Source organism: Pan troglodytes, chromosome 14, assembly GCF_028858775.2.
Source record: "Pan troglodytes isolate AG18354 chromosome 14, NHGRI_mPanTro3-v2.0_pri, whole genome shotgun sequence".
NCBI classification, from domain to species: domain Eukaryota; kingdom Metazoa; phylum Chordata; class Mammalia; order Primates; family Hominidae; genus Pan; species Pan troglodytes.
Genome location: NC_072412.2, coordinates 51,798,506 through 51,824,779, shown reverse-complemented (window position 1 = coordinate 51,824,779; position 26,274 = coordinate 51,798,506). Strand labels below are relative to the sequence as shown.

The window sequence follows — 26,274 nt, the reverse complement described above, 5'->3', positions numbered from 1 at the left end:
CACTGATCTTAGAAGCAGTTTAGGGAGGGTCAGAATCTTGTAGCCTCCAGCTGCATGACTTCTAAACTATAATTTCTATTCTTGTGGCTAATGTTAGTCCTACAAAGGCAATCTAGTCCCCAGACAAGAAAGAGGTCTGCTCTGGGAAAGGGCTGTTTCCGTCCTTGTTTAAACTATAAACTAAGTTCCTCCCAAAGTTAGTCCAGTCTCCACCCAGGAATGAGCAAGGACAGCTTGGAAGTTAGAAGCAAGATGGAGTCGATTAAATTAGATCTCTTTCACTGTCTCAGTCATACTTTTGCAAAGGTGGTTTCAAGATTTACACCTATTTCTGTGACCCGAGGGAAGAGGCTTAAGTCAGTATCAGGATACTGCTGGAGTGTAGAGTTGGAGTCCACAAAAATTTTGGGCCTGAGGTATAATTTTATGAGTCCCCAGCATTTAGGAAAGGGTTTAATAGCATGTTACTAGGTGATATTAACAAGGTTGTGGGTGTGTAGAGAGGAGAAGAGATGGAGGGACTGAGCTTCCAGGCAGTCTCATGTTGAGCAGATGAGGGAAAACCACAAGAGAGACTGAGAAAAAAAATAGGTGGTAACACAATCAGAAAACCAGAAAAGAGTTTTATGCAAAAGCCTGGTGAAGAAAATATTTCAAGAAAAAGGGAGGGATCAGCTCTGTCCAATATTACTGATATGTCAAATATGTTGATGAAAAAAATTAAATATGAGATTTAGCGATATAGAGGTCAATCTTGATATATGCAGTTTCAGGGGAGCGGTAAAGGTGATGAAAAAACAAACAAACAAATAAGGAATAAAATACTGATCCATGCTACAACATGGATGAACCTCAAAAACATTTTGCTGAGTGAAAGGAACCAAGCACAAAGGCTACAGCCTGCCTGATTCCATTTATGTGAAATAGCAGAGTCGGCAAATCCATAGAGATAGAAAGCAGATGTAGTGGCTGCCAGGGTAGGGGGGAGAAGAGAGAATGGTGAAGTGACTGATGGGTACAAGTGATGAAAATGTCTTGGAATTAGGTAGTTTGATGATTGCACAACATTTCAAATTTGATAAAAGCCACTGACTTGTACACTTTTTTGTTGTAGTTGTTGAAGCAGAGTTTCGCTCTTGTTGCCCAAGGTGGAGTGCAGTGGCACGATCTCAGTTCACTGCAACCCTGCCTTCTGGGTTCAATTGATTCTCCTGTTTCAGCCTCCTGAGTAGCTGGGACTACAGGCATGCAACACCACACCTGGCTAATTTTTGTATTTTTAGTAGAGACGGAGTTTCGCCATGTTGGCCAGGCTGATCTTGAACTCCTGACCTCAGTTGATCCATCTGCCTCAGCCTCCCAAAATGCTGGGATTACAGGCATGAGCCACTGTGCCCGGCTTTTTTTTTTTTTTTTTTTTTTTTTGAGTTGGACTCTCACTCTGTTGCCCAGGCTAAAGTGCAGTGGTGCGATCTCGGCTCACTGCAACCTCCGCCTCCTGGGTTCAAGCAATTCTCCTGCCTCAGATTTACTAGCTGGGATTACACGCGTGTGCCACCATGCCTTGCTAATTTTTGTATTTTTAGTAGAGATGGGGTTTCACCATGTTGGCCAGGCTGGTCTCGAACTCCTGAACTCAAGTGATCCACCTGCCTCGGCCTCCCAAGTGCTGGGATTACAGTTGTGAGCCACTGTGCCCAGCCTACCTGTACACTTTAAAATAGATAAAATGGAAATGGTTAATGATATGTTTTGTGAAGTGTATCTCAATTAAAAAAACTGTTATTGACATAGATTCAAGAGAGAATAGGAGGGGGAAGAACTGGTGTTTGAGTCAGTGTGAGAATAGGCAGAACTTTGAGAAGTTAGTTGGAGAAGGTTGTCGGATCAGGAGAATGTTTTTCTAAGATGGATGAAGTTTTGGCCATTTAGGTCCTGAAGGAAATGATCTTGTAGAGAAAGAGAACACATCGTTGTAAATGAGAGGAGAGGAAATTGGCAGCATGATTCCTTAAATAGCCGAGCAGAGATGAAATTTCTGTCTAAATGGAAGACGTCATCCAGAGAAGGGCATGGAGAGTTGACCCGCTCCTACAAGGGGCAAAGCGTGTGGACAGCTGGCCAGTGAGATTGATGATGCGACTAGTAAAGTTTTCTTCTGATTTCTCTCATTTTCCCAATGAAATGTGAAGCAAGGTGGTGAGCTGAGAATGACAATAGGGAAGGAACAGCTGGAAGTTAAAAGAGGGAATAGAAAGCTTTGAATAGTTGTCTAGGAATGCGGAAAAGGAAAGAATGAGGGTCACCCTGATGCCAATGGAGTGAGTAGTCATGAATACGAAGTCATTTCAGTCTGCATGATTGTGGACAAAGTGAAATCTGCATGATTTCTTCACTCATTCAGCTGCACAGATACAGGCTAGAGTAAGTGAAGGGATTTATTTTCTAGAGTTTTTGCCATGAGAGTATGGAGAAGTATGAGCATGGCCAGGGAGTGATTGCTTGTCTGACATCTCTAATAAAGGAAATGAAGACAAGATAGGTGAGGGAAATAACTGAAAATAATTTAGGATCCTGGGCTTGTAGAAGCTGGCACAGCTGAAATACTGTTAAAGTAGAGATATGAAAAGAAGTGAGCTGGACAGATAGGGATGATGGTTGGTGAGTGGACCACTTGAAATGAAGACAAGGAAACGTTATCATCATTAGTAATGGTAATACTTCTTTTGAAGAGTGGTGGCAAAGGTTGTTTTTCATCGAAGTTCTCCTTGAAAGTCATCAATAAGAAGAGATCAAGAAACTGAGAAGCAAATAAAAGTGAATATTTACATGACAGAATGACAGTGAGCTCAGAGCTAGAATCTTCAGGGGTTGAGGGGCAGGGCATCCTCAGGGCTCACCTACAGTGTTTGTAGGTGATTGTAACAAGCTGGAACAGTGAGGGGTGACATTTGACATGAGAGTCAAAGCTTGGGTATTTAGGAAGGTCAGAGGGAGAATTGTCTGCAAGTGGTATGGGCAGAAAGGACTCCTAGTCTACCTTCAAGTCTTATATTGGGGGGCTTGGGGAAAAGAAAACAAAAACACAGGCACAATTTTTTTTTTTGAGATGGAGTCTTGCTCTGTCACCCAGGGTGGAGTGAAGTGGCGTGACCTTTGCTCACTGCAACCTCCACCTCCTGGGTTCAAGCAATTCTCCTGCCTCAGCCTCCCTAGTAGCTGGGATTATGGATGCATGCCACCACGCCCAGATAATTTTTGTATTTTTAATAGAGACGGGGTTTCACCATGTTGGCCAGGCTCATCTTGAACTCCTGACCTCAGGTGATCCACCCTCCTTGGCCTCCCAAAGGCCAGCCCATGCCTGGGATTACAGGTGTGAGCCACCATGGCCGGCCAACAGGCACAATTTGGGAAGGCTCCAGAGAAAGCAGTTCCAGGGAAGATCCACCTTCCACGTTTAAGGGGCACCATATCTTGTATTGGACACATGTACAACTGTCCTTCAAATAGTAGACTCTGAGTTCCAACATTAGGGCAATTTTTTTACTCCTATGAAGGATTGGCTTTGGGGCTTGCCTGTCATTATGGAGAAATGATTAAAATTCTGAAACATTGGCATAGTTGTTTTGTTTTGTTTTTCTCTGTCTCTATTTGAGTGGTGTGTGTGTGTGTGTGTGTGAGAGAGAGAGAGAGAGAGAGAGAGAGAGATAGGGTTACCTAAAGGGTGATGATACCATAAAGAGAAATTGGTTACAGAGTGCTTTGTAGAATGAATATTAACATTAAAGCAAAATACTTGAGTCTTTCCAGTTGCACCTGCATTTCACTTCTTGCCAATCTTTAAATTTAACAGATGGAATTTTACTGTGTCAAGAAGCATTGAATGCTGAGCGGGAGCTATGTCATCCAGATACAGATCTCTGCAGATTTGATGCTACAGATGAAGAGTTGAGATGTAAGTGTTAAATTGAGATATTCACTTTTCTGGTATATATGCAATATGTGAGACTCAGAGACCACTCACAGGAAAGTGCACACGCCAACCTTTGTTGACATTAATGTCCTAGTTTTAGCTGGAGTGTTATTGGGAGGCTGTGGTGGTTTATACTAAATACATCAATTTAAGGCGATGTCATTTTGTGAAACAAACTGAAGCCATTGTGGAATGATATGCAATGTTTCTTCTATAAAATTTCAGTGTGATTATGAATAGTAAATAATTTAAACTAACTAATCTAATCCCATAAAGTAGGTAAGGTAAAATATAAAGCCATTTTAAAAATTGTTGACTGGGTATGGTGGCTCATGCCTGTAATCCCAGCACTTTGGGAGGCCGGGATGAGAGGATTGCTTGAGGCCAAGAGCTCAAAATTAGCCTGGGCAATATAGCAAGATGTCATCTCTACCAAAAAAAAAAAAAAAAAAGAATTACCTGAGCATGGTGGCATGCACCTGTGGTCCTAGCTACTTGGGAGGCTGAGGCTGGAAGATTGCTTGAGCCCAGGAGTTTGAGGCTACAGTGGGCTATGATTGCAACACTGCATTTGGCCTGGGTGGCAGAACAAGACCCTGTCTCTTAAAAAAATTAAAACATATTGTGACTGAAGTGGTGACACATACAACAAAAACTAGGAATCTCCTTTTTTATGGCAATGGGTCACATTTGAGAGGATATTGTACATGTGGATCAACTGAGAAATTTTTGCAAAATGGAGTTGCTGGTACACTCTAAGGCTTATTGAATCCCAACTTCCAGATATAAATTAGTGTGTGCTGATGTGTATGTGTGTATATAAGCCTTTTGGTTGATTACAACACATAACTTGGTTAAGCAGCCACTCTAGCAGACTAATAGTCCACCAAGATCTTTTTCTCCCGTTTAGTGTGTCAGGCCTGTGGGTTTGAATTTGACATGTGTGAGTGGACGTCAGAAGCATCTGCTGGCCAAATTTCCTGGATGCGCACAAAAGCAAGAGAGATCCCTGCATTCGAATCCACACCTCAGCAGGATCAAGGAGGTGATGATGAAGGTAGAAAAAAAATAATATCTTTTATGTATTACTTTCAGAATTCTGCTTTATGGTGACTAGTTATAAGACATTACATAGGAGGCCTTGGTGAATATACTGAGTATATTTTATTGAAAATACATTCTGCCATAGGAGCTGAAGGTGAAAATAACAATTATGTTTCCAACAGTGTAAAACAAGAATTATACTAGGTTAACAATATTTTTTAAGTTTTATTATTTCCTTCAGGATTTATTATCGTGTGAACAAAAAGTATTAAAAGGCTTTTTTTTTTTTTTTTTTTTTTTTTTTTTTTTTTTTTTTGAGACAGAGTCTCACTCTGTCACCCAGGCTGGAATGCAGTGGTGAGATCTCGGCTCACTGCAACCCCCGCCTCCTGGGTTCAAGTGATTCTCCTGTCTCAGCCTCCCAAGTAGCTGGGACTACAGGCATGTGCTACCATGCCTGGCTAATTTTTGAATTTTTAGTAGAGACAGGAATTCACCATGTTGGCCAGACTGGTATCAAACTCCTGACCTCAAGTGATCCACCCACCTTAGCCTCCTGAAGTGCTGAGATTACAGGTGTGAGCCATCATGCCCAGCCAAGTCAGCCAGCTCTTTCTTTCTCTCTTTCTTTTTCTTTCTTTCTTTCTTTCTTTCTTTCTTTCTTTCTTTCTTTCTTTCTTTCTTTCTCTTTCTTTCTTTCTTTCTTTCCTTCCTTCCATCCATGCTTCCTTCCTTCCATCCATGCTTCCTTCCTTCCTTCCTTCCTTCCATCCATGCTTCCTTCCTTCCTTCTTTCTTTCTTTCTCTCTTTCTTTCAACACTGCTCTGTTGTCAATGTGTTTCTTCCTCTTGCTAACATATTAATTTGTATTTTCTGTTTACTTTTATTCTTTTTGCTTTTTTTTCTTTCTTCCTTTTCTTGGAGGGGTGAGTATTGTTACATTTTTATTTTTATTTTTTTCACTGATCTGGAAGCTTTAATTTGTATATCTTATTGTTATGACTATTCTTAATTTTTACGGTATATTCTTTATATGAAATTTCTTTAACAAAACCTAAAGTGCTCTAGTATTTCTGCCTTCTTGAACATGAGAAAGACCAAACTATCATTTAATTATTTTTTGGTCCTGAGTTACAGTTGAACATTTTAAAGAGTTTTAAAGTCAATATCTTGTTATGATACTTGTAATTAGTAAGTTTATATAGTTCATTATTTTTCTTACTCACCATTGTTTTTTAGATTTCATGCTTTCCTTCTTGGTTCCCTTATCCCCTTGCAAAGGTTGACTCCTTAATCAATTTTTCTTTTATTTAGAAAAGATCTGTGGTGATGAGCTCCCATAGTACCTGTAAACTTAAAATGTTTTAAAATTGTTCTCACTTCGAAATAATAATTTATCTGGTCATACAATTTTAGAATTTTTTTTTTAATTTCTAAGTACAGGGTGATTTTCCCTCTTTAGCTCCTGATATGTGCTGTAGTGACGGAGAAGTCTGAGTGCATGTAATGGTTTTTAGTTTAATGCAGATTTTAAAAATGTTTCTTTATCTTTGTTATTTGAAAATTTCAGTATGATGAGTGCAGGAATGAGTATATGTTTAATTTTTAATGCTCAGAATGCACATATATCATCACTTGCAGAAATTATGTTATTCTATTCAAGTAATTCTCTCTTACTCCCTCTAATCTTTTCATCTTGAGTTTCTATTAAACACAACTAATTTTCACACTCCATAACCTGACTCCTCCTTTTTATTTTCTATATAATTTACTCTAGTTTGAGTTACATTTCAGGGCTTCTGGTACATGAATTTTCTCTTTGACACTATGGCCAGTCTAGGTTATATTCTGCCTATTGGGCATTTAATTTAAAGTCTTTATTTTTGTTTTAAGTGTATACTTGCTAATATTTTCTTATTTATTTCCTAGTGTATCTTAATATGTTTTTAATAGAATGTATTAGAATTGCATGAAATTTAATTTCTTTTTTGTACAATTTATAAATGTAATTCGTTTTTGCTGTCTTTAGCATTATATTTATATATTTTACTGTGCAGATTATTATTTTTTATTTTTTTATTTTTTGGGGGTAGCAGTAATATTATTATTATGGTTATTTATTTTATTTAAGTTCCAGGCTACGTGTGCAGGATGTGCAGGTTTGTTACATAAGTAAACATGTGCTGTGGTGGTTGGCTGCACCTGTCAACCCATTACCTAGGTATTAAGACCAGCGTGCATTAGCTATTTATCCCAATGATCTCCCTCCCCTCACCCCTCAACAGGCCCCAGTGTGTGTTGTTCCCCTTCCCTGCGTCTGTGTTCAAGTTGTTCAGCTCCCACATATAAGTGAGAACATGTGGTGCTTGGCTTTCTGTTCCAGCATTAGTTTGCTCAGGATAATGGCTTCCAGCCCCATCCATGCTCCTGCAAAGGACATGATCTCATTCCTTTTTATGGATGCATAGTATTCCATGGTGTATATGTACCACATTTCCTTTATCCAGTCTATCATTGATGGGCATTTGGGTTGATTCCATGTCTTTGCTATTGTGAATAGTGTACAGACTATTTTTAAAAAGATTAATAGACTTTACTTTTTAGAATTACTCTTTTCAAACTGCTTTTTGCCTTGCAGGTGCCTTGTAATTTTTTGTTGAAAGTCAGACATGATTTACTGTGCAAAAGACATTAATGTAAATAGTGTAAGCTTTTACATTACGTTTATCCAGTTAAGGATCATATTATGCTTAGTATTTGCTGTAGCTGTAAATATGTGAGGCTAAAATTTGGTCTCATGTTCTTGTTTTTGTCTTTCTTGTTGTATTTGGGTTTCCTTAGAGACTTCTTTTTAAATAAATGTCAGAGACGTGCAGCAGTTTCAGTAGCATGAAGAAGCATTTCAGACTTTATTTTTGAAAATGAAGTTGTAAAATTATAGAAATCTCGTTATAAATCTGTGTTGGCATTGTTATTAAGTTCAAGAACAGCTCCAACTGGTTTTAAATATCAGATGGGGAAAAATTTATATACAATATCTTTATGTAAAACAAAATCCATAGGTGACCTTTAAAAGGACTATAGATATCTCATACCTCTATGTGGCTTGGTAAGAAAGAAGACATTTTAAGTTGTATTTCCTAAAACTATAAAGGATTTTCTACAAAAAGTAAATCAAAAAGTCATCCAGAGGGGCAAGAATTCTGGGAAGGATGAAGAGAAATTTTTGATTAAAAAAGGATTGAATTGTGATATTTAAAAGAAAATGACAATAATTTGGTGGTATAGCAATTTGTATATGTAGGTTTCTTTTACAGGAATCTTGAATTTTTACAAAAGGGTGTTATCAAATTTTGATTATAGAAATTAGGAGATTTCTCTACATATTGGAAATGATATATAAAAATGAAAACTTGTTATTTGTGGTTGATGTAATCATTTGAAAACACTATCCTTTTAAGTAAAATATTTGTGTTTTAAGTCTGGTTTTGAAAGCTTCAGAAATGTGATAGTTTTAGTCAGACAGAAAGAAGCTAATGTTTTCCTAAATTGCTTCTTTTTTCTTTTATCTTTCAGGTTATTATGTATGGGTAGGCGCTAAGCATGCTTTCACTTTTAACCATTTAGACAGCAGGGCTTACCTAAATAGCTCTGTGTGTCATTGCCTGTGCAAGAGCTGTCATCTTCAATTCTATTATGCAATGGAAAGCAGTGTCCTGAGAGTAAGACTGTATAATAATAAGGTAAGAAGAAAGTTGCATTTATTTCAAATTCATTGAATCAATGAAGTTTCTAACTCTTGGCAACTTGTGTTTCGATTTCTCAGTTGCGCATAGGCTTTTATTCTTTAACTTGACTTTATTTGGTGTACTTTTAAAAAGAATGATTAAGAAACTAGCATAGGGGACACTCTCATGTACAAAAGTTAATGTGATAACTTGCCCAATATTATTTCATAAAGTTTTCAAAATTCATGGAAGTATATTAAAGAAACTATAGATCTAATAAAAATGGGATAGCTGAGATTCTGTATTGTGAGCTCTGTATTGAAGCTCTGATGTGATCTGTTTTGGACATTACATCTATATATCATTAGAACTATAAATATAATGGTTAAAACTTACTTGTTTGGGTAGCAGTAGACATAATTTTTAAGACTGGTAATTATTGATTAAATATTGAACAATGGCACACTGGGTAGAGTGAGTCCATTCTTCTTCTCTCTCCTTGTCCAATATGCTCAATGAGTTCTAAAGTGTAAAGCTGGGTGAGTACTCCAATTAGTATAACAGATAAAAACAAACTGACAGCTGATTCCATAGTATAGGAAAACACCCTGCTTTTTCTACTCTTACGCACTCAGCACTCCCAATATCTCACTTCTGACACCAGATGCATGTTTTTTTTTTCCAACACAGCAATTCAGTTCTCTAGTGGACACCAACTGAGTGTCCTTTGATTTGCCTCAATTCTGACACTGCTACGTGAAGATAGTACAGATTCCACAGGTTGAGGTCTCAGGCCCACAAGACTACCCCTACTTCAGATGTCAATCACAAGCTTCCTATTGTGCCTCTTACCTACTAGCTATAAATTGGAGTTCCCATGACCCCCTTCTTAGGTTTGATAATTTGCTAGGATGGCTCACAGAATTCAGGAAAACACTTTACTCATGTTACCCATTTATTATTAAAAATGTAGATGAACAACCATATGGAAGAGATGAATAGGGCAAAGTATGTGGGAAGAGGGGTGGTGCTTGTCTTCCATGCATTCCCGGGTGTGCACCCTCTAGGAACCAAAATGCGTTCAGCAATCTAGAAGCTCTCTGAAACCTGTACTTCAGGAATTTGTATAGAGGATTTGTCACATAGGTATGATCATTTATTAGCTCAATCTCCAGCCCCTCTCTTCTTCCCCAAAGAGGTGGGGCTGAAAGTTCCAAGCTTCTAATCATAGCTTGATCTTTCTGGTGATGAGTCCCATAAGATTCTATTAACATCCCTACTGATTAGGAAATTAACAGGTTTTTGGGAACTATCTGCCAGAAACTGGAGATGAATAAATATATTCATAATAAATAATATATAATGTATAATTATATGTAATATAATATATAACAAATAATATATTTATTATTTTATGTATCCAGATTTATATGATTCACATAATTACATCTATATGTATGTGAGATATCTATAGATATATATCTCTACACATCAATATAGATATAAATATATAGATAGATAAATATGGATGTCATATATATATCACATATCTGTAGATATATGGATGTGATTATATATATATATATATATCTCCCCACACATCCATATACACACATATAGATATATAAAATAATATACATATGAATATAAATTCTTTTTTAATTGAATGAGATATAATTTTCCTGGCATTCTGGAACTTGTTATGTTTTTGTGTTTTTTGCAATAGTACTTTGTAGTCACTGCCCTGCAATCTATTTAATATATTTCACTCCATTTGGTAAGGTGTGGGGGGAGGAAGAAAAGGGGACAACATCTCCCTATCCTTCCTGCAGCATTACAAACTGTCCATATACGTGGGATCAATTTTACCAAAAAGGAAGAGAGAAAAAATTTAACTGTATCCATGTATGTTCCACCATTCATGCCTCAATATTTCAGTTGCTGTCACCTGTGCTGTTTGAACCAATCCCAGCAAGCCTCCATGCAATCTACAACATTCTATAATTTCCAACTCCTTCTTCAATAAAGGCATAGTAGAGAAATTCTTGAATAATTTCGATGAGTTTAAATTATAGTTAAAATGGTTAAATTATATATGTGGGCCTATGGTAATGCTTTTCAGATGACAGATAATTAATTATTTCATGAAAATTGAATGAATTTTTAGCCTAAATTTAAGTGGAAATTTGTATTATAATATGGTCTAATCCTGAGGATTATTTTAATCTGCTCTGAAAATGAGTGATGTATTTTAAAAGTTTCAATGCATGTAGAATGGAATTGTGTATTTAATTATGAATGTGAGTATGTACTGTGTATGTAATTATGAATGTGTATATGTATTATGTAATTATGAATGTGTGTATTTAGTATGTATGTAATTATGAATGTATATAGATTGGAATTACTGAAAATGAGCCATGCCATTCTTCTGGTGGCTTTAGAACCATACAAGAAAAGAGTGAAAACAAATTGGCTTCAAGTGTTACATCATATAAAAATGACGTTAGATACCACACATCATTAACTCTATTAATCAGTAATACAGTTATCAAGATTCTGTCTCTCATATTATAAGAAAAGAAGTTAATCATAGGGAAATGATCTAGTGTATTAACCAGAACCAAATGAATGTACATCTTAGAGATTGTTGACTGATGTTTGATTTGTTAGTATCCTGTGAGGTGTCCTGTCTTTTCTGACACTATTTGCTATCCTCTATACATATGTTACTCACTGATGCAAAATCTGCATCAAAGTACATTTAAGTCCCAAGACAATGTTTTATCACACACTTAAAATGACTCCAAACAAACATATCATTTAAAAAAGTAGCTCTTGATGAAAATGATGATTTACATCTTTCCATGAACAGAATGCTGTTGTATGTTGCGAACATCTATTACTCTATAAATGTGAGGAGATAAGCCAAGAAATATCTAGCAAGAATGCTGAAGGTTGTTTTCTTTATTTCCAGAGGACATTAGAACTTGAGAAGTGAAAAACTCAGGTGAAGGCAAGTTGTTAAATAAAGAGTTCACTCTTTAGAATCAGCTCAAGTGTGTAGCAATTCTAGTTTGTACCATCTAACCATTCTTGGGTTAGATCTGCGTCCATGATCTATAAAATAATACTCATAGCAACAGACTACTTTTGTTCTGTGTAGGGTTTCCATGTAATTATTTACCAAGAAATTTACATGTAATTTTTCTTTACAACCAAATTTACTTGTAATTCTTTACCAAATTACATGGTCTTATTCCTAGATGCGATCAAAAGTAGTGAAACTCAACAACATTGACTTTGGTACCCTTGATTTCTTCACTGGAAGAGAAAAGCATAGACTGGCATCTCTAAGAGATAGAGTGTTAATAAATATGTTAAATATTTTTCTTGAAAGGTAAATCGGAATTATTGATCCTGGACCGGCGGAGCAAAGATATATTTTTTAAAAAATTATTTACTGATTTTAAGATAAAAGTAGAACATCACTTGAAAAGCTTTGCTGAGTTGGAGATTTCTTTTTTACATTAACACCTGTGAAAAGTAACTAGAAAGTGGAAGAGTAAGAACAGAAATAACATGAAACCTGATTTCACTAAGAATAAATTCTTTTTACAAAACATTGCTAGTGCCATCAGACTGGAAAATGTATAGAAAAATATAGATCTCATTCACTGTGTACTATGAACTTGGCTTATGGAAAACTATTTAAGTTTGGAAAGAACACTGCTCACTTTTCAAAAATGTAAGTGCACCCATCTTCAGGCGGAGCAGAGGGGAATCAATTAGTCACTGTGAAAAAAGAGCACAATAGCTCTAAATTATTTTCATAAAATGAAAACGGGGGAAAGTGGTGAATGCAATTTGCCAAGAGGTGTCACTAAAAGCATCTGTGTAGGGTGTAAGTGTTTTGATGCTAAATAACTGAAGTTGTGTAAGAAATAAGCAGAAGAAAAATTAGTTGCTTGTCTCAACTTTTTATAACTCCAGTTCATCCTGATCCGCCATGAAAGCTATCAGCCGAAAATATGTCCACGCCATGTGCTTCATTGTCTTGTGGAAATCTTCACAGTTGATATGAATAAGTAATGAAGCAAATTGTAATGGATTTAGACTATCTTCTGAAATATTTAGGTCTTGGAAATTTGGAGTAGGCCTCTGAGGGTGCAGGACTAAGTTGAAAGTAGATTCATTTTTAGAAAATCTTGGGCATGCATAAAATAGTGAGGCTGAGTGAGGACACAAATATTGATATCACTTATCATTTGGATTAAAACAAGATGTTGCCTTTCAGGGCCGTTTTCTATCTCATGCTAGAAAGTGGGACAGAGCCAGGCTCAGAGCTCAAACTGAGACATAATTATGTCAATCTTCACATTTTTACCATATTGTTACCTAAAAATTCATGCATTCTATATGTAAACATTATGAACAATTTGGTCTATTTTTGGGAAGAAATGTGAATTTGAATGTCTAATAAAATGTAAATAAAAATAAGATTTCAGAGCATAAAAGCATCAACATAAATCATAAAGACCAATGCCATACATGCCGTAGACAAAATTTTGAGTACCTTATAGACTTTTTTATTTTATTTAGTTTTTTTGAGACGGATTCATGCTCTGTCGCCCAGGCTGGAATGTAGTGGTGGCATCTTGGCTCACTGCAACCTGCGCCTCCCAGGTTCAAGTTATTCTCCTGCCTCAGCCTCCTGAGTAGCTGGGATTACAGGCACCCACCACCACGCCTGGCTAATTTTTGTATTTTTAGTAGAGATGGAGTTTCACCATAGACTTTTATTGAGCTTCTTACATTCAATACATGTTTTGAATGCAGTAAAGGCTTGTTACTACACTCATAGCATGTAGTAACAATTTTACATAGATTTTGCAATCTGAAAAATGATCATTGTACAGGTACATAACATAGATTTCTCTAAAAGATGTAAATAGGCCTTTGATAGAATGACCAAATTAAGAATATAATTTTCAGAATGTAACTGTATTGTTTGGAACTTGGACCAAATGTTTCCACAGGAAAAAATATTTAGTATAAATTGAAATTGTGCAGAAAATGCATCTGACAACATTTTTAACCTTTATATTGTTTGCCTGTAATCTTTTTCTTTTCTAGTATCATGGCAATATTACAAAATGTAATAATGTTATTGAGATCAACATTTAAATTGCTGATCTTATTAACTGTTATTTAGAATTTTATTTTTGAAATGCAGTACTGTTTTTTTAAAAGATTTCATCCAAATTTTTGTTCCATCCTAATACTGTTTATCTACAAAAAGCAGCTTTACTACATAAACATGCTTCATTTTCTTGTTTTTTAATGATATTCAGCTTTTTCAATTTGACTACCAAGACTTCAGATTTCCTAGTACCTTATATCATACAGGTAAGGTAATACCTACTACAATGTAATTAAAAGAGCATGTATGTAAATGTGAAGATTAGAATATAGGTAATGAGTGATGTCTTTCTCTTCAAATCAAAGGAAGAAGAAATATTTTGGACATACAACATATCAACTCACAGCCAATGGGTGAAAGCAGATGTGTTAATACCAGAAGATCTGAAGACACTTAAGGTATGAAAGAAAAAAAAAAGTATTTTTTTTATCATGGTTTAAGTTTTAGCTTTGCAGCAATAAATTGATCATGCACTGCTAAAGTTAAATTAGCATTTAAGTTAGGGATGCGTGCTTGTATATTTGGGGAGAGTGATTGCTTACTTTTTAAATTGTACCTTTTCCTTCTGAGACCAAATTTCCCATGGCGGGGGAAATAGAGTGTATCCACTCTTGTTCACAGCTTCCTCATTCTCCACAGCCTTCCTTTCTTGCTCCCCAGCACCATGCTTTGCCCCAGGGAAACAAATTGCATTATGAAGTAGGTAAATAGTAAACTGGTATTGAAACTTAGTAGAGTATAGGCAAATGTTTTGAATGCAATAATTCATACCTTTATAACACATGGAAAGCTCTATGTACACCAAGAAACATATGAAACATACATAGGCTAAATAGGAATGCTGTCTCTTAAAAAATTAAATTGATATTTTGTGTTGTATTAGGTTGGTGCAAATGTAATTGCAGCTTTTGCCATTGTGGCTTTTGCCATTGCTTTTAATGGCCAAAACCTCAATTATTTTTGCACCAACATGATATACGGAATGTGTAAGTTTATTTATGCTGGAGTGTGAGTATAAAATGATGATACTGATTATATGTGTGGGTTATGAAGCCAATTTCATTTCTTTATAGTGATATTCCATTTATACATCCTATCACAGCCTATTGAGTTAACATTTTGACACTATTTAATTTTCATAGGCTGATATCTGTTTTTATAACTTCTCAGGTACTAAACAAGTTTCTTTTTTTATAAACTGAAGATTAAATTTTGTTTTAACTCAAAGATGAAACAAAGTAAAATGTAAAGAAAATGAATTTGAGAGTTATTCCAGGTTCTCAAGTGGATATGTAATGTAATTAGCTGTTCAATAATTATAGGCCTTTGAGATCTAAGTTTAAAACCATCAATTTTTGAACCTCAAATTGATATCATTTCTGCATTTCTGATCTCTTGCTGCTATGAAAATATACAGCTATACATTAATAATTTTTACATGTATGATATTCATTATGGGAAAAGTATGTAGCAGCATACAAAGTTTTCTTATTGTTGGATATGATTTAAATTTAATATTATTTTCTAAACCAAATTATTAGACATATTTGCAAACTGAAAATCTGACCTTAAGTAATTATTAATGAACAAACCAATATATATCCCTCGTATTTTGTTTGTTTGAAATGGACTCTTGCTCTGTCACCCAGGCTGGAGTGCAGTGATGGGATTTTGTCTCACTGCAGCTTCCACCTCCTAGTCTCAAGCAATTCTCTTGCGTTAGCCTCCCAAGCAGCTGGGACTACAGGCATGTGCCACCATGCCCAGCTAATTTTTTGTATTTTTAGTAGAGATGGGTTTTATCATATTGGCCAGGCTGGTCTCGAATTCCTGACCTCAAGTGATCCACCTCCTTGGCCTCACAAAGTGCTGGGATTACAGGTGTGAGTCACTGCACCTGACCTATCCCTCGTGTTTTGAAAAGAAAATCTATTCAGAAACTTTAAGCTGGATGAAACTGAAGGAAGTCAATTTTAATTCTTAGTATCTGGCTGGAATTTTAACCACATTTAGTGCTGTTTAATAGAACTTTCTGCCTAATGGAAATGCTTTATATCTGATGTCCAGTATGGTAGCCACTCATCACATGAGGCTATTGAACAATTGAAATTTGGCTACCATGACTGAGGGAACTAAATTTTATTTTATTTTCATTAATTTGAATTGAAATAGTCCTCTGTAGCTCATGGCTAATGTTCTGGACAGCAAATAATTACTTATCTGTGATACAGTCAGCTATTTATACTTCTGCACTTTTGGTGTTAAGTAATAATTGCTCTTGGTAGAAACTCAGGGAATGCTAATACTTTGACATTATCTTACACTTGACCAGCAATGTGTGGTTGTTTCATTTGCTAATATTGCTTATCTCCAGAAAAGCTAGCAATTCAATTGGTGACAACAAAATTTATTTACTTTAATTGACACTTCTTTTCTCATTAAAGAAATTACTCTTTTATGTAAGTTGAATAGAGTTTTATGTTTATTCCCTTACTTTTTTTATTCCTATATTGTGTCTGTTTCCGTTTGCCTGATATTTTTCTTCATGTATTCAAATACTAATTTCACTAGTTAAAAAATAAGTCAGATGCAGTTACAGCTCTTGTTCTATAAGTAATGACAATACTTCTTATTTTCCTTGAAAATGAAAGAAAGAGAGCTGTAAAGATGATGACCAAGTAACAAGTTTGCAGTCAGGGACATTTTTGATAGTTAAGTGGGATGCTTGTGTTTTGCCTGATCCTGGGAGGTTTCTCTGAGCCTTTAGTGGAGCAAATGTTTCCATCAGTTTTTTTTTTTTTTAATACTTTAAGTTTTAGGGCACATGTGCACAACGTGCAGGTTTGTTACATCAGTCGTATGAGCATGGGTTGAGCTTATCAAACAGGAACTTTGTTATATATTGCCTTGGTTGCTTTAAACACTTTTTCTCAATAACTACTTTGTCTTTATCAACCTTCTTTAGTTTTTTGTCTTATTAAGGAGATTGCAAACTCATAAATTAATCTTTTTCTTCCTAAAGATTACTTTTGAAGGGACTCTTTAGAGCCAGAGAAGTTTTATTGCCCTTGATCACCTCTGGGTCTATGCCTGTGGACAGACCCAATCCAGAAAGCTTTGCTCTGCAGACGAATTCCCTTGCACTAGTGGCCAGTGCATCACCAAAGAATCTGTCTGTGACTCTCGGCAGGACTGCTCCGATGAGAGTGATGAAGACCCAGCAACTTGCTGTAAGTGAGTGAATGGCTTACTAGTTTACATGCTCTAATTCAAGACTGTTAGTTGGATTTAAAACAGTCTTTGTTTCTATCAAGGCAAAGGTAAGTCATATGTATGAAATGTGATAAATATGAATTATCGCTCTGAAACTATTAGTACTATGCCTTCAGGGATCTCTATTTTAAGTTAATGTTTTGGTGCTTGTTGCAAAGTCTGCAACATCTCTCAATTTATTCTACAAATGAATAGTTGTGATTATTGTTGGCTGGGTGTGCGAATGTGTGTGCTTTGATTAAATAGAAGATGGGTGGTAGAAGGAAATTTTTGTACCTTTGCCTTGGAGGCATATAGTATGGGTTGCTAACTTTTATTGTGTATGCTTTTTTCCTCTCTAGTCAATCATCTTGGAAGCTGTAGCTGGGAGGGATGAGTAGGAGGAGGGTGGCCCTTCCTCCAGGGCAGCTACCATGATTGTAGAAATCACTTCAGCCATCATGGCTGCCCTAGAGGAAGGGCCGCTCTCCTCTTACTTGCCTAGAAAACACTTCAACCAACCGGGTGCAATGGCTCACACCTGTAATCGCAGCACTCTGGGAGGCCGAGGCAGGCAGATCACGAGGTCAGGAGTTCAAGACCAGCCTGGCCAACATAGTGAAACCCCCGTCTCTACTAAAAATACAAAAAATTAGCCAGGCGTGGTGGTGGGCACCTGTAATCACAGCTACTTGGGAGGCTGAGGTAGGAGAACTGCCTGAACATGGGAGGTGGAGGTTGCCGTGAGCTGAGATCACGCCATTGCACTCCAGCCCAGGCGACAGTGTGAGACTCCGTCTGAAAAAAAAAAAAAAAAGAAAAAGAAATCACTTCAGCCATGACTGGCGTTTGGGAGGGCCAAAGTGCCCCAACACCTGTCTTTCAGGCCTTTTCTGAAGAGTCTTTGATAGAAGTGATGACAAGAGATCCCATTGCTATTCAAGCATAGTCATAGTTCATCAAAAATATAATTTAATTTACAACCCACAGGATGATTCTCATATGAGGTAACTTAGCAACTGAGATCCCTGTGTCTCTTTAGAAAACATGAATTCCAAGGATATGAATCCAATTTCTGTATCACAAACAGGTGGTTTTTAAAAGATATTAAAAATTTGACGTTTATTTTACTGCAGTGTCTTATTTTAGTGAGATGTTTTGTTGAGCAGAGGTGAAAATATTGTAATAACATAAATGCCACCTTTTAAGAGAAAAGCTCTGTATAATTGGTTTCTCTTGGGAAGCTTGGATTTTATTAAGAGCAATGCGGAGGGACACAGGAGAGAGGAGATGAGAAAGTAAGGCTAAAATCCCCTTCTGCCATGTTCATCAACAGCAATCCAGTTAATACTTCAGACTCCTAGCTTTAAACCAAGTAATCGGCTAACCAGTGTGAGCTCAACGGAGCTTTTGGGCTGCTCTCTTCTTTTGTTCAAAACAAGCGATGTAAGAGCAATTTATTTACTCCAATGTATGTGAAATTTCTTTCTATGTTTTATTTAAATTTTTTACAGACAATTTGCTTCATTTCTGTTGGGGAAATATTTCTTTCTAACAGTTTCTATAATTCTTAATGTCAATAACTGAAGGAAAATATATTTCCTTTCTTTCCACGTATATAATTTTTTTTTTTTTTGAGACAGAGTCTTGCTCTGTCACCCAGGCTGGAGTGCAATGGCATGATCTCGGCTCACTACAACCTCCACTTCCCGGGTTCAAGTGATTCTCCTGTCTCGGCCTCCAGAGTAGCTGGGATTACAAGCATGTGCCACCACACCCAGATAATTTTTGTATTTTTAGTAGTGACAGGTTTCATCATGTTGGCCAGGCTGGTCTTGAACTCCTGATCTCAGGTGATCCACCGGCCTCAGCCTCCCAAAGTGCTGGGATTACAGGCATGAGCCACTGCACCTGGGCACTTGTATATTTGGAAGCTTAGCTTTTTCCCCTCCATTATTTTCCCCGTAGTAAATCATACTTTATGTTCACCTTTAAAAAATTGTTTAGCATTTGATTTTCGACATATTTTCTCATTTATTGAAGTTTCATTGATTATGTATATGACATTTTTCCAGTTCAGTAGCTCTTGATGCCATATTCTGCTATTTTCTTTGGGTGAATGCAGGAATGGGTAATTGTGTTTCTCAACAAAAACAGTGTTACTTATTAGTCTTTTAAGTTTTTAAATAGTGTAACCTCATTTGTCCAAAGAAAACCTGTCATGTTTGCACGATTGAGATTGACTTGATATAGGGAATATGTCATAAAAATATAGCCATATTGCATACAGTATATATGTGTATTCATGTATCTTGATACCAAAATGAGTGTTTCATGTAAATATATATACAATTATTTATGCTGTGAAATTATATAGATTTGGATTATTAGAATTGATATAAATTTACACTATTTGCTGCACTAAAGTATTTAATATATTTTGGCATATAGACACGTGCATATGTATATTCTTACAAAATAAAAGAGGCTTTCCTTTGAAATTTAAAACCATATTGAAACATTTTACACATACGAAAACATTTGTGTTTTACAAATTTGAATTTGTAATATCAAGTTTTTTTCATAAACGATTCTTCCATGTTCATGAAGCACAAGAAAAATATCTTTATATATATTTTTTTATTGCACTTTAGAATGAATCTCTAGGAGGGTATAGCTTGTGCAGGCAGTTTGAATAGCACCAGGAATACTTACCAAATTCTGGAGAATGAGTAAATATGAACTCGTGAGGATTGTCAGTTGGTATTCCACAGCCAGTGTGCTTTTCCCCAAAGGCAGACTCACTCAGGTCTTCTCTCATTATCAAGTTGCTCTTACTTTTAGGTATTATTTTAATATATGGCATAACATAGCCTCCAGACCGGTGGCTTTTCAAAATCAGTTAATAAAAATGGCCTGTGGGTTTTGCTGCAACAGCAGACTCCATGGACCAGAGCATCAGCATTACCTGGGAACTTAGTGGAAATGCAGAACCTCAGACCCTGGCCCAGCCTTACGGAACCAAAAGCTACATGGAACAAGGTCCCAGGTGATTTGTCTGCATATGAAACTTTGAGAACCACTGTACCAAAGAGGCTTCAGGAAGGAAGACAGCTAGGGGAAGAAACAGATGGCATCTAAAAAAACTGATTAAAACTAAAGGCAAACAAGTCAGAGTTCTCTCAGGGTAGAAGCAAAAACTCTCTTTACTTTGCTAGTCCTTAAGAGCATCAATATTAATAAAATATTTATAATGTGTATTTGTAATGTATATTAACACAATATTTATAATATAATCCTGTTAGAATCTAATATATTCTCATTAAATGAAATATTCCCCATTCATTTCCCATACATAGCTTTCTTTCTTATTTCACAGAGAGCTGATTAACTTCTGGAGGATTCATAAAATATTTTACTTTTCATGATCCAGAATTTTTCCCAGCTGCACAATGAAATTCTTTCTTGTCTGCTCATATGCTGTAGTGGTTAAATATGCAAGAGAAAGCTTTGTCATGATCTTAAAATATTACTTTAACTGATGAACTCTGAGTAAAATTTCTCTAAAACCAAACAATAGATTTTTGATGTTTATTAACATAATCCTGTATTAAATGAGGGCAGTTAAGATTAAAATATATCTGCACCCTCATGTTCATTGCAGCATTATTCAAAATATCCAGCCAAAACAACTGAAGTCTCTGAGAATGGATCAAACAAGTGGGGTGTGTGTGTGTGTGTGTGTGTATGTGTGTGTGTGTGTGTGTATAAAATGTATATGTGTTCACAATGAAATATTATTCAGCAATAATGAAGAAAAAACTTGCTATTTGTGACAATGATGAGCCTGGAGGGGATTATGCAAAATGAAATAACCCAGACAGAGAAAGACAAATACAGCACGATCTCACTTATACATGGAACCTAAAAAAGTTGAATTTGTAGAAACAGAGAGTAGAATGGCAGTTGTCCAGCGCTGAGGCCTGGCCGAAATGGGGAGGTGTTGGTCAAAAGATACAAATTTTCACTTACAAGATAAATAAGTTCTGGGAGTCTAGTGTACAGCCTGGTGACTATAGTTAATAACACAGTATTGTATACTTGAAATTTGCTGAGAGTAGATCTGAAATGTTCTGATCACTCACACAAAAGGTAACTATATGATGAAATGATGCTAATTAGCTTTACTGTGGTAATCCTTTCTCTATGTATATGTATATCAAAACATTACATTGCGTACCATAGTTACAATTTTGTTTGTCACTTATACATCAATAAAGCTTAAAAAATTAATACATATATATGCAATATGTTTTAAAAATCTCTATCAAAATAATTAAAATACAACATGCCAAACATGTCCAAAGATACACATTGGATCCCTGAACAGTTTATACATGAAATAGATCTAATTTTCAGACACACGCTACAACATGGATGAACCTTGAAATAAGCCAGAGACAAAAGGACACGTATTGTTTGGTCCCAGTTATATGAAGTACCTAAAGTAGGCAAACTCATAGAGACAGATAGTAAAATGGTGGTTGCCAGGGTTTGAGGGGAGGGGATATGGAAAGTATTGCTTAATGGGGGTGGAGATTCAGTTTGGGAATGAAAAAGTTCTGGAGATGGATGGTGGTAATGGTTGTACAACAATGGGAATGTACCTAATACCATAGAAGCTTACATTAAAAATTGTTAAAATGTTACATTTATGTCATGTATATTTTACCACAATAAAATACACATTTGTATTTATATATAAAATTTCAATAACTCATATAGGAAAAAATATATATATATAGAATCTACTTCACTGTGTTCCAAAAAAGTTGGCATGATAGATATATCTTCAAATCAAAATAGTTCAGGAAATTCCATGAAAAAGGGGTTTTTTAAATTATAGGACTTTAAAAACAATTTTAAATGCTAATATGAATTGTGTACCTTCACAGGGGACATTGGTATAATAGTCAAATGAAAGAAATTTAAACCAAGGATCTTGTATGATGCATTAATTTTTACTGTGATATTGTCTCCAGATGTCTTTCATGTAAAAAAAAAAGTTGGGCCGGGTGCGGTGACTCACGCCTGTAATCCCAGCATTTTGGGAGGCTGAGGCAGGTGGATCACGAGGTCAGGAGATCGAGACCATCCTTGCTAACACAGTGAAACCCCATCTCTACTAAAAATATAAAAAATTAGCCGGGCGTTGTGGTGGGCGCCTGTAGTCCCAGCTACTCGGGAGGCTGAGGCAGGAGAATGGCGTGAACCCGGGAGGTGGAGCTTGCAGTGAGCCAAGATTGCACCACTGCACTCCAGCCTGGGCCTCAGAGCGAGACTCTGCCTTAAAAAAAAAAAAAAAAAAAAAAAAAAAAAAAAAAAAAAAAAGACAAAAGATAACACCAGCTCAGTTCCGAATATCTAATTTACCTGCAATTCCAAAATGGCTAGGTATTTTTTTTTTTTTGAGAAAGTGTTAGGATAGAATAATAAAATGCATACTGAGATGCTGACCTCAAGTTATTTGTGTGTCCAGAATTAATTTAAACTTCCCCTTTCCCAGTGGATTTTTTTCATTTAAACTACCATCTCAGCAGGTTTATACTGGGCAAGCAAATTAGTTACTCCCTGAAAAGCTTTGGAGTTCCACCTTGTATCATTAAATAAAATGGAGATGGCCAACCAGAATGAAATGTACCAGACTTACAGATGGAAGCATGTGGAAGGGTCATGCCTCACACAGCACCTGAGATATTGTGTGTGACTAGATAAAGGAAAGCTATTCCGATCATTAGAGAATATTCACTGCCAAGCAGAATAATTTTGCAGGCCTCCTAAGATGATTAGCTAGCGTAGAGCAGTGTTTGCCTGCATGCTCTTCATTTCTCCTCACCTGTTTTCTCTTCTACGTGTAACAGCAAAGCATCTCGCCTGTGACTTTGAGTCCGGTTTCTGCGGTTGGGAGCCATTTCTCACAGAAGATTCACACTGGAAGCTGATGAAAGGATTGAATAATGGAGAGCACCACTTTCCTGCAGCTGATCACACAGCAAACATAAATCATGGTAGGACATTTTCCTCTTTAAAAAAAATAGTTTTCTTTCTTGCATGTTGTGGAATGATGATACTGTGTATTTTCATTTCTATTCTGTAGACTGTATACATGGAACTCTGGTTTGTCTTGCTTTAAAACCTCCTGACCAAGTTAATAATTGGCGGGTAATTGAGTTCCCTGAAAGGAGCATTGTTTTAATCACCAACACGTTTGTTGTTGCAATTTTTATAAGTTGGGTTAAAGGCATAAAGAGGTGGAAAAGTTTTCTGATCATTTTCTCAAGTTGCCCAGAATCAAGTACAGTAGGCTTGCCTTCTTTTTAGAGCAATCCAATTTTTTCAAAACAGGAAGAAAAATAGTCTAATCTTGTTTCTGGGAACTGAGAACAGAGATTTAGCACTATCTGTGAAATAAATTTACAAATACTTGAATGCAATTTAATCAGTCTTCGGGCTTCTTTATAATAAACAGTCTTATTCTTCCACATATATATTTTTAACCATCATTCCAGTGTTTACATATCATCTTAAAATAGAGGAACCATAACTACCTGTGGTATTCCAATAAGTGTCTGTGAAACTCCAATAAAACAGAAAGGGTTTGTTCTCTTTTCTCTTTTGTTTTGTTCACATTTATCATCGGATGTCATTCCCCATATACGTTAGCATCGTGTTAACTTTACTTTTTAAATGTATATGTTTTAAGTAAAGAGTGTCTCGCCATGTTGCCCAGGTTGATCTCAAACTCCTGGCCTCAAGCAATCCTCTCACCTCAGCCTCCCAAAAGTGCTGGGATTACAAGAGGGAGCCACCACACCTGGCAAACCTTACAATAGCACAACTGTACTTGTACTATAGATCATCTTTCAACCTTATTGAACATTATCCTATTTGTTTCTTCTTTCAGACTTCCAAAGAATTATACCAAAAATAAGTATTGATCATATTTTTAATTACAGCCATTGGAAATTGGGGTTGGTGGTAGTGGGTGAGGGTGCTAGGGGATGGGGTGGGAAAATTCAACCATCCATCTGTTGGCTACAGCCATAAACCTAGTTAATTGTTTAACAGTGTGGTAAGTTCTTAATTTTTGCTTTTGTGCCATGACTCATTTCTTTAACATTTTGTAGAAGACAAAGTTAAGTTTAAAGTTTAAAATAGAAAGGGGACTATAAATCATTGGAACTATGTATTAACAACACATTTTCTCTAAACTCATATAATATTTTACTTCTTTTTCTCTGTTCAAGCCAATTATTAAATACACAGCATAGACGATACCTGGATGCACAAAGATGGATGCCACGATCCCTGCCTTTGAGGTGGTCTCAGTCTGGTAGCTTAAGTAGATAAGCAAGGAATTGCAATCGGTTATGAAGGATGCTTTAAGAGGGATGGAAGGTGATTCAGATGGATTCGAGATGCCTTGTTGAAGGAGATGACTCCTGAACTGAGCACTGAAGGGAAATGAAAAGTAGTCAGGAAGCCAGAAGTAAGGAATTACTGAGAGAAGACGGAACCAAAGAGAGGTGGGAGGGATCATGTCCTAATTGGAGGGAAGAATCCCCAAAGAGGGCAGAAAGATGGGAGTAGTTAGGGATGAAAGACGTGTGTGATTGGACAGGGAGAAGAGAATTGATGAAACAGGAGAGGAAGGAAGGGGACTCTAGAGAGTGCTGAGGAATTGGAAATGTGTCTGCAGGATGATGGTGACCCAGGTAGTCATGTTAAAGCATGTGACCGATCAAATTTGCTCTAAAGGGCTGTTCTGTCTGAGACGAGGAGAATGGAGAGGGTGAAAGGCTGGAGTCAAAAAAACATGGATGTGCTGAAGAAATATCAGTGAGAGATGATGAAGTCCTAAGCCAAGGCAGTGATTCTCAAAGGGAAGCTGTGCGGGCAGTGTGTCATGGTGGTCTGATGTGAGCATACCATAACCAGTTAGGGAAGAGCACGGGCTGCCCAGGGTTCCGACACGATGTTGACACTGCACCCATGTCTAAATATTAGGGTGCTTCAGTTTTATTAGATAGAAAATAGAGAAAAGAAAAGTAGCTTCCCTGTGGAGTTGTCATGAGGATTAAATGAAATAACACCTGCGAAGGTTTTTCCATGTAGTAAGAACTCCATAAACATTAATAGATATTTGTTGTCCATTCTAATAAGAAGACTAGGAAAAACACCAGATAAGACAATTAGAAAATATGTTTGTAAATCACCTTTAGTCTTTTGCCATCTTATAATTACTACATAACTATGATTTGCATTAAAAAGATTCTAATAGAGCCCCTGTGTTAGATGTTGAAAGACCCATTCTTTTCCGGTGAGTTGAAGAATAGTGAAAGATAACAATATGACTGATAAAACTAGGGGCAGCTGGTCTCACCCAGAGTGTGAGGGACAAAAACGCAGTCTTTCTCATTTTAGAAAGGGCCAATAAAAAAAAATATATATATATATATATATATATATATATATATATATATATATATCTGGATCACGGAGTCAACATCTCTTTACCCATGATTGCCATGATCAAACCTTAAAGAGAATCAGTAGTGGTTTTAAATTGCAAGTGTGGAGGAGAATTTAAAAAAAATGAAAAAGGACCGGGAAGGGAAAGGAAAGTGAAATGGAAATTTCTGGTAGAGTCAGAGGCAGCCTAATAGTTCCGATATCTAAGAAAGTGGAGTTCTAGTTCATTTTGTTCTTACAGCCTTAAACATATAGATTGCAGCTTTTAAATCTGTCTATCTGTCTATCTATCTATCTATCTATCTATCTATCTATCTATCTATCTATCTATCATCTATCTATCTATCTAACTAGCTGAGACAGAGTCTCACTTAGTTGCTCAGGCTGGAGTGCAGTGGTGTGATCCATGCTCACTGCAAACTCCACCTCCCAGGTTCAAGCAATTCTCCTGCCTTTTCCTCCCAAGTAGCTGGGACTACAGGTGCACACCACCACACCCAGCTGGTTTTTTGTTTTTGTATTTTTAGTAGAGCCAGAG

General features: G+C 36.4%; 1 protein-coding gene across 5 annotated transcripts in view; it reads left to right on the top strand.

The window, feature by feature from the left end:
* The window catches only part of LOC112205253 (MAM and LDL-receptor class A domain-containing protein 1-like), a 295,973-nt gene that overhangs the window by 234,543 nt on the left and 35,156 nt on the right, over nt 1-26,274 (top strand). For 3 of the 5 annotated variants that reach the window (XR_010150670.1, XR_010150669.1, XR_010150671.1), the window contains 6 exons: nt 3,857-3,958; nt 4,887-5,033; nt 8,598-8,764; nt 14,258-14,350; nt 16,975-17,182; nt 23,126-23,272. Coding sequence is in view for 2 of the 5 variants with exons in the window: in XM_063792506.1 (XP_063648576.1) it covers nt 23,080-23,272 (193 nt within the window). In the remaining 3 variants the exon portion in view is untranslated. Of the gene's footprint in view, nt 1-3,856; nt 3,959-4,886; nt 5,034-8,597; nt 8,765-14,257; nt 14,351-16,974; nt 17,183-22,993; nt 23,273-26,274 lie in introns of those variants that run through there. The other 2 variants (XM_063792506.1, XM_063792507.1) reach the window with 2 other exon arrangements.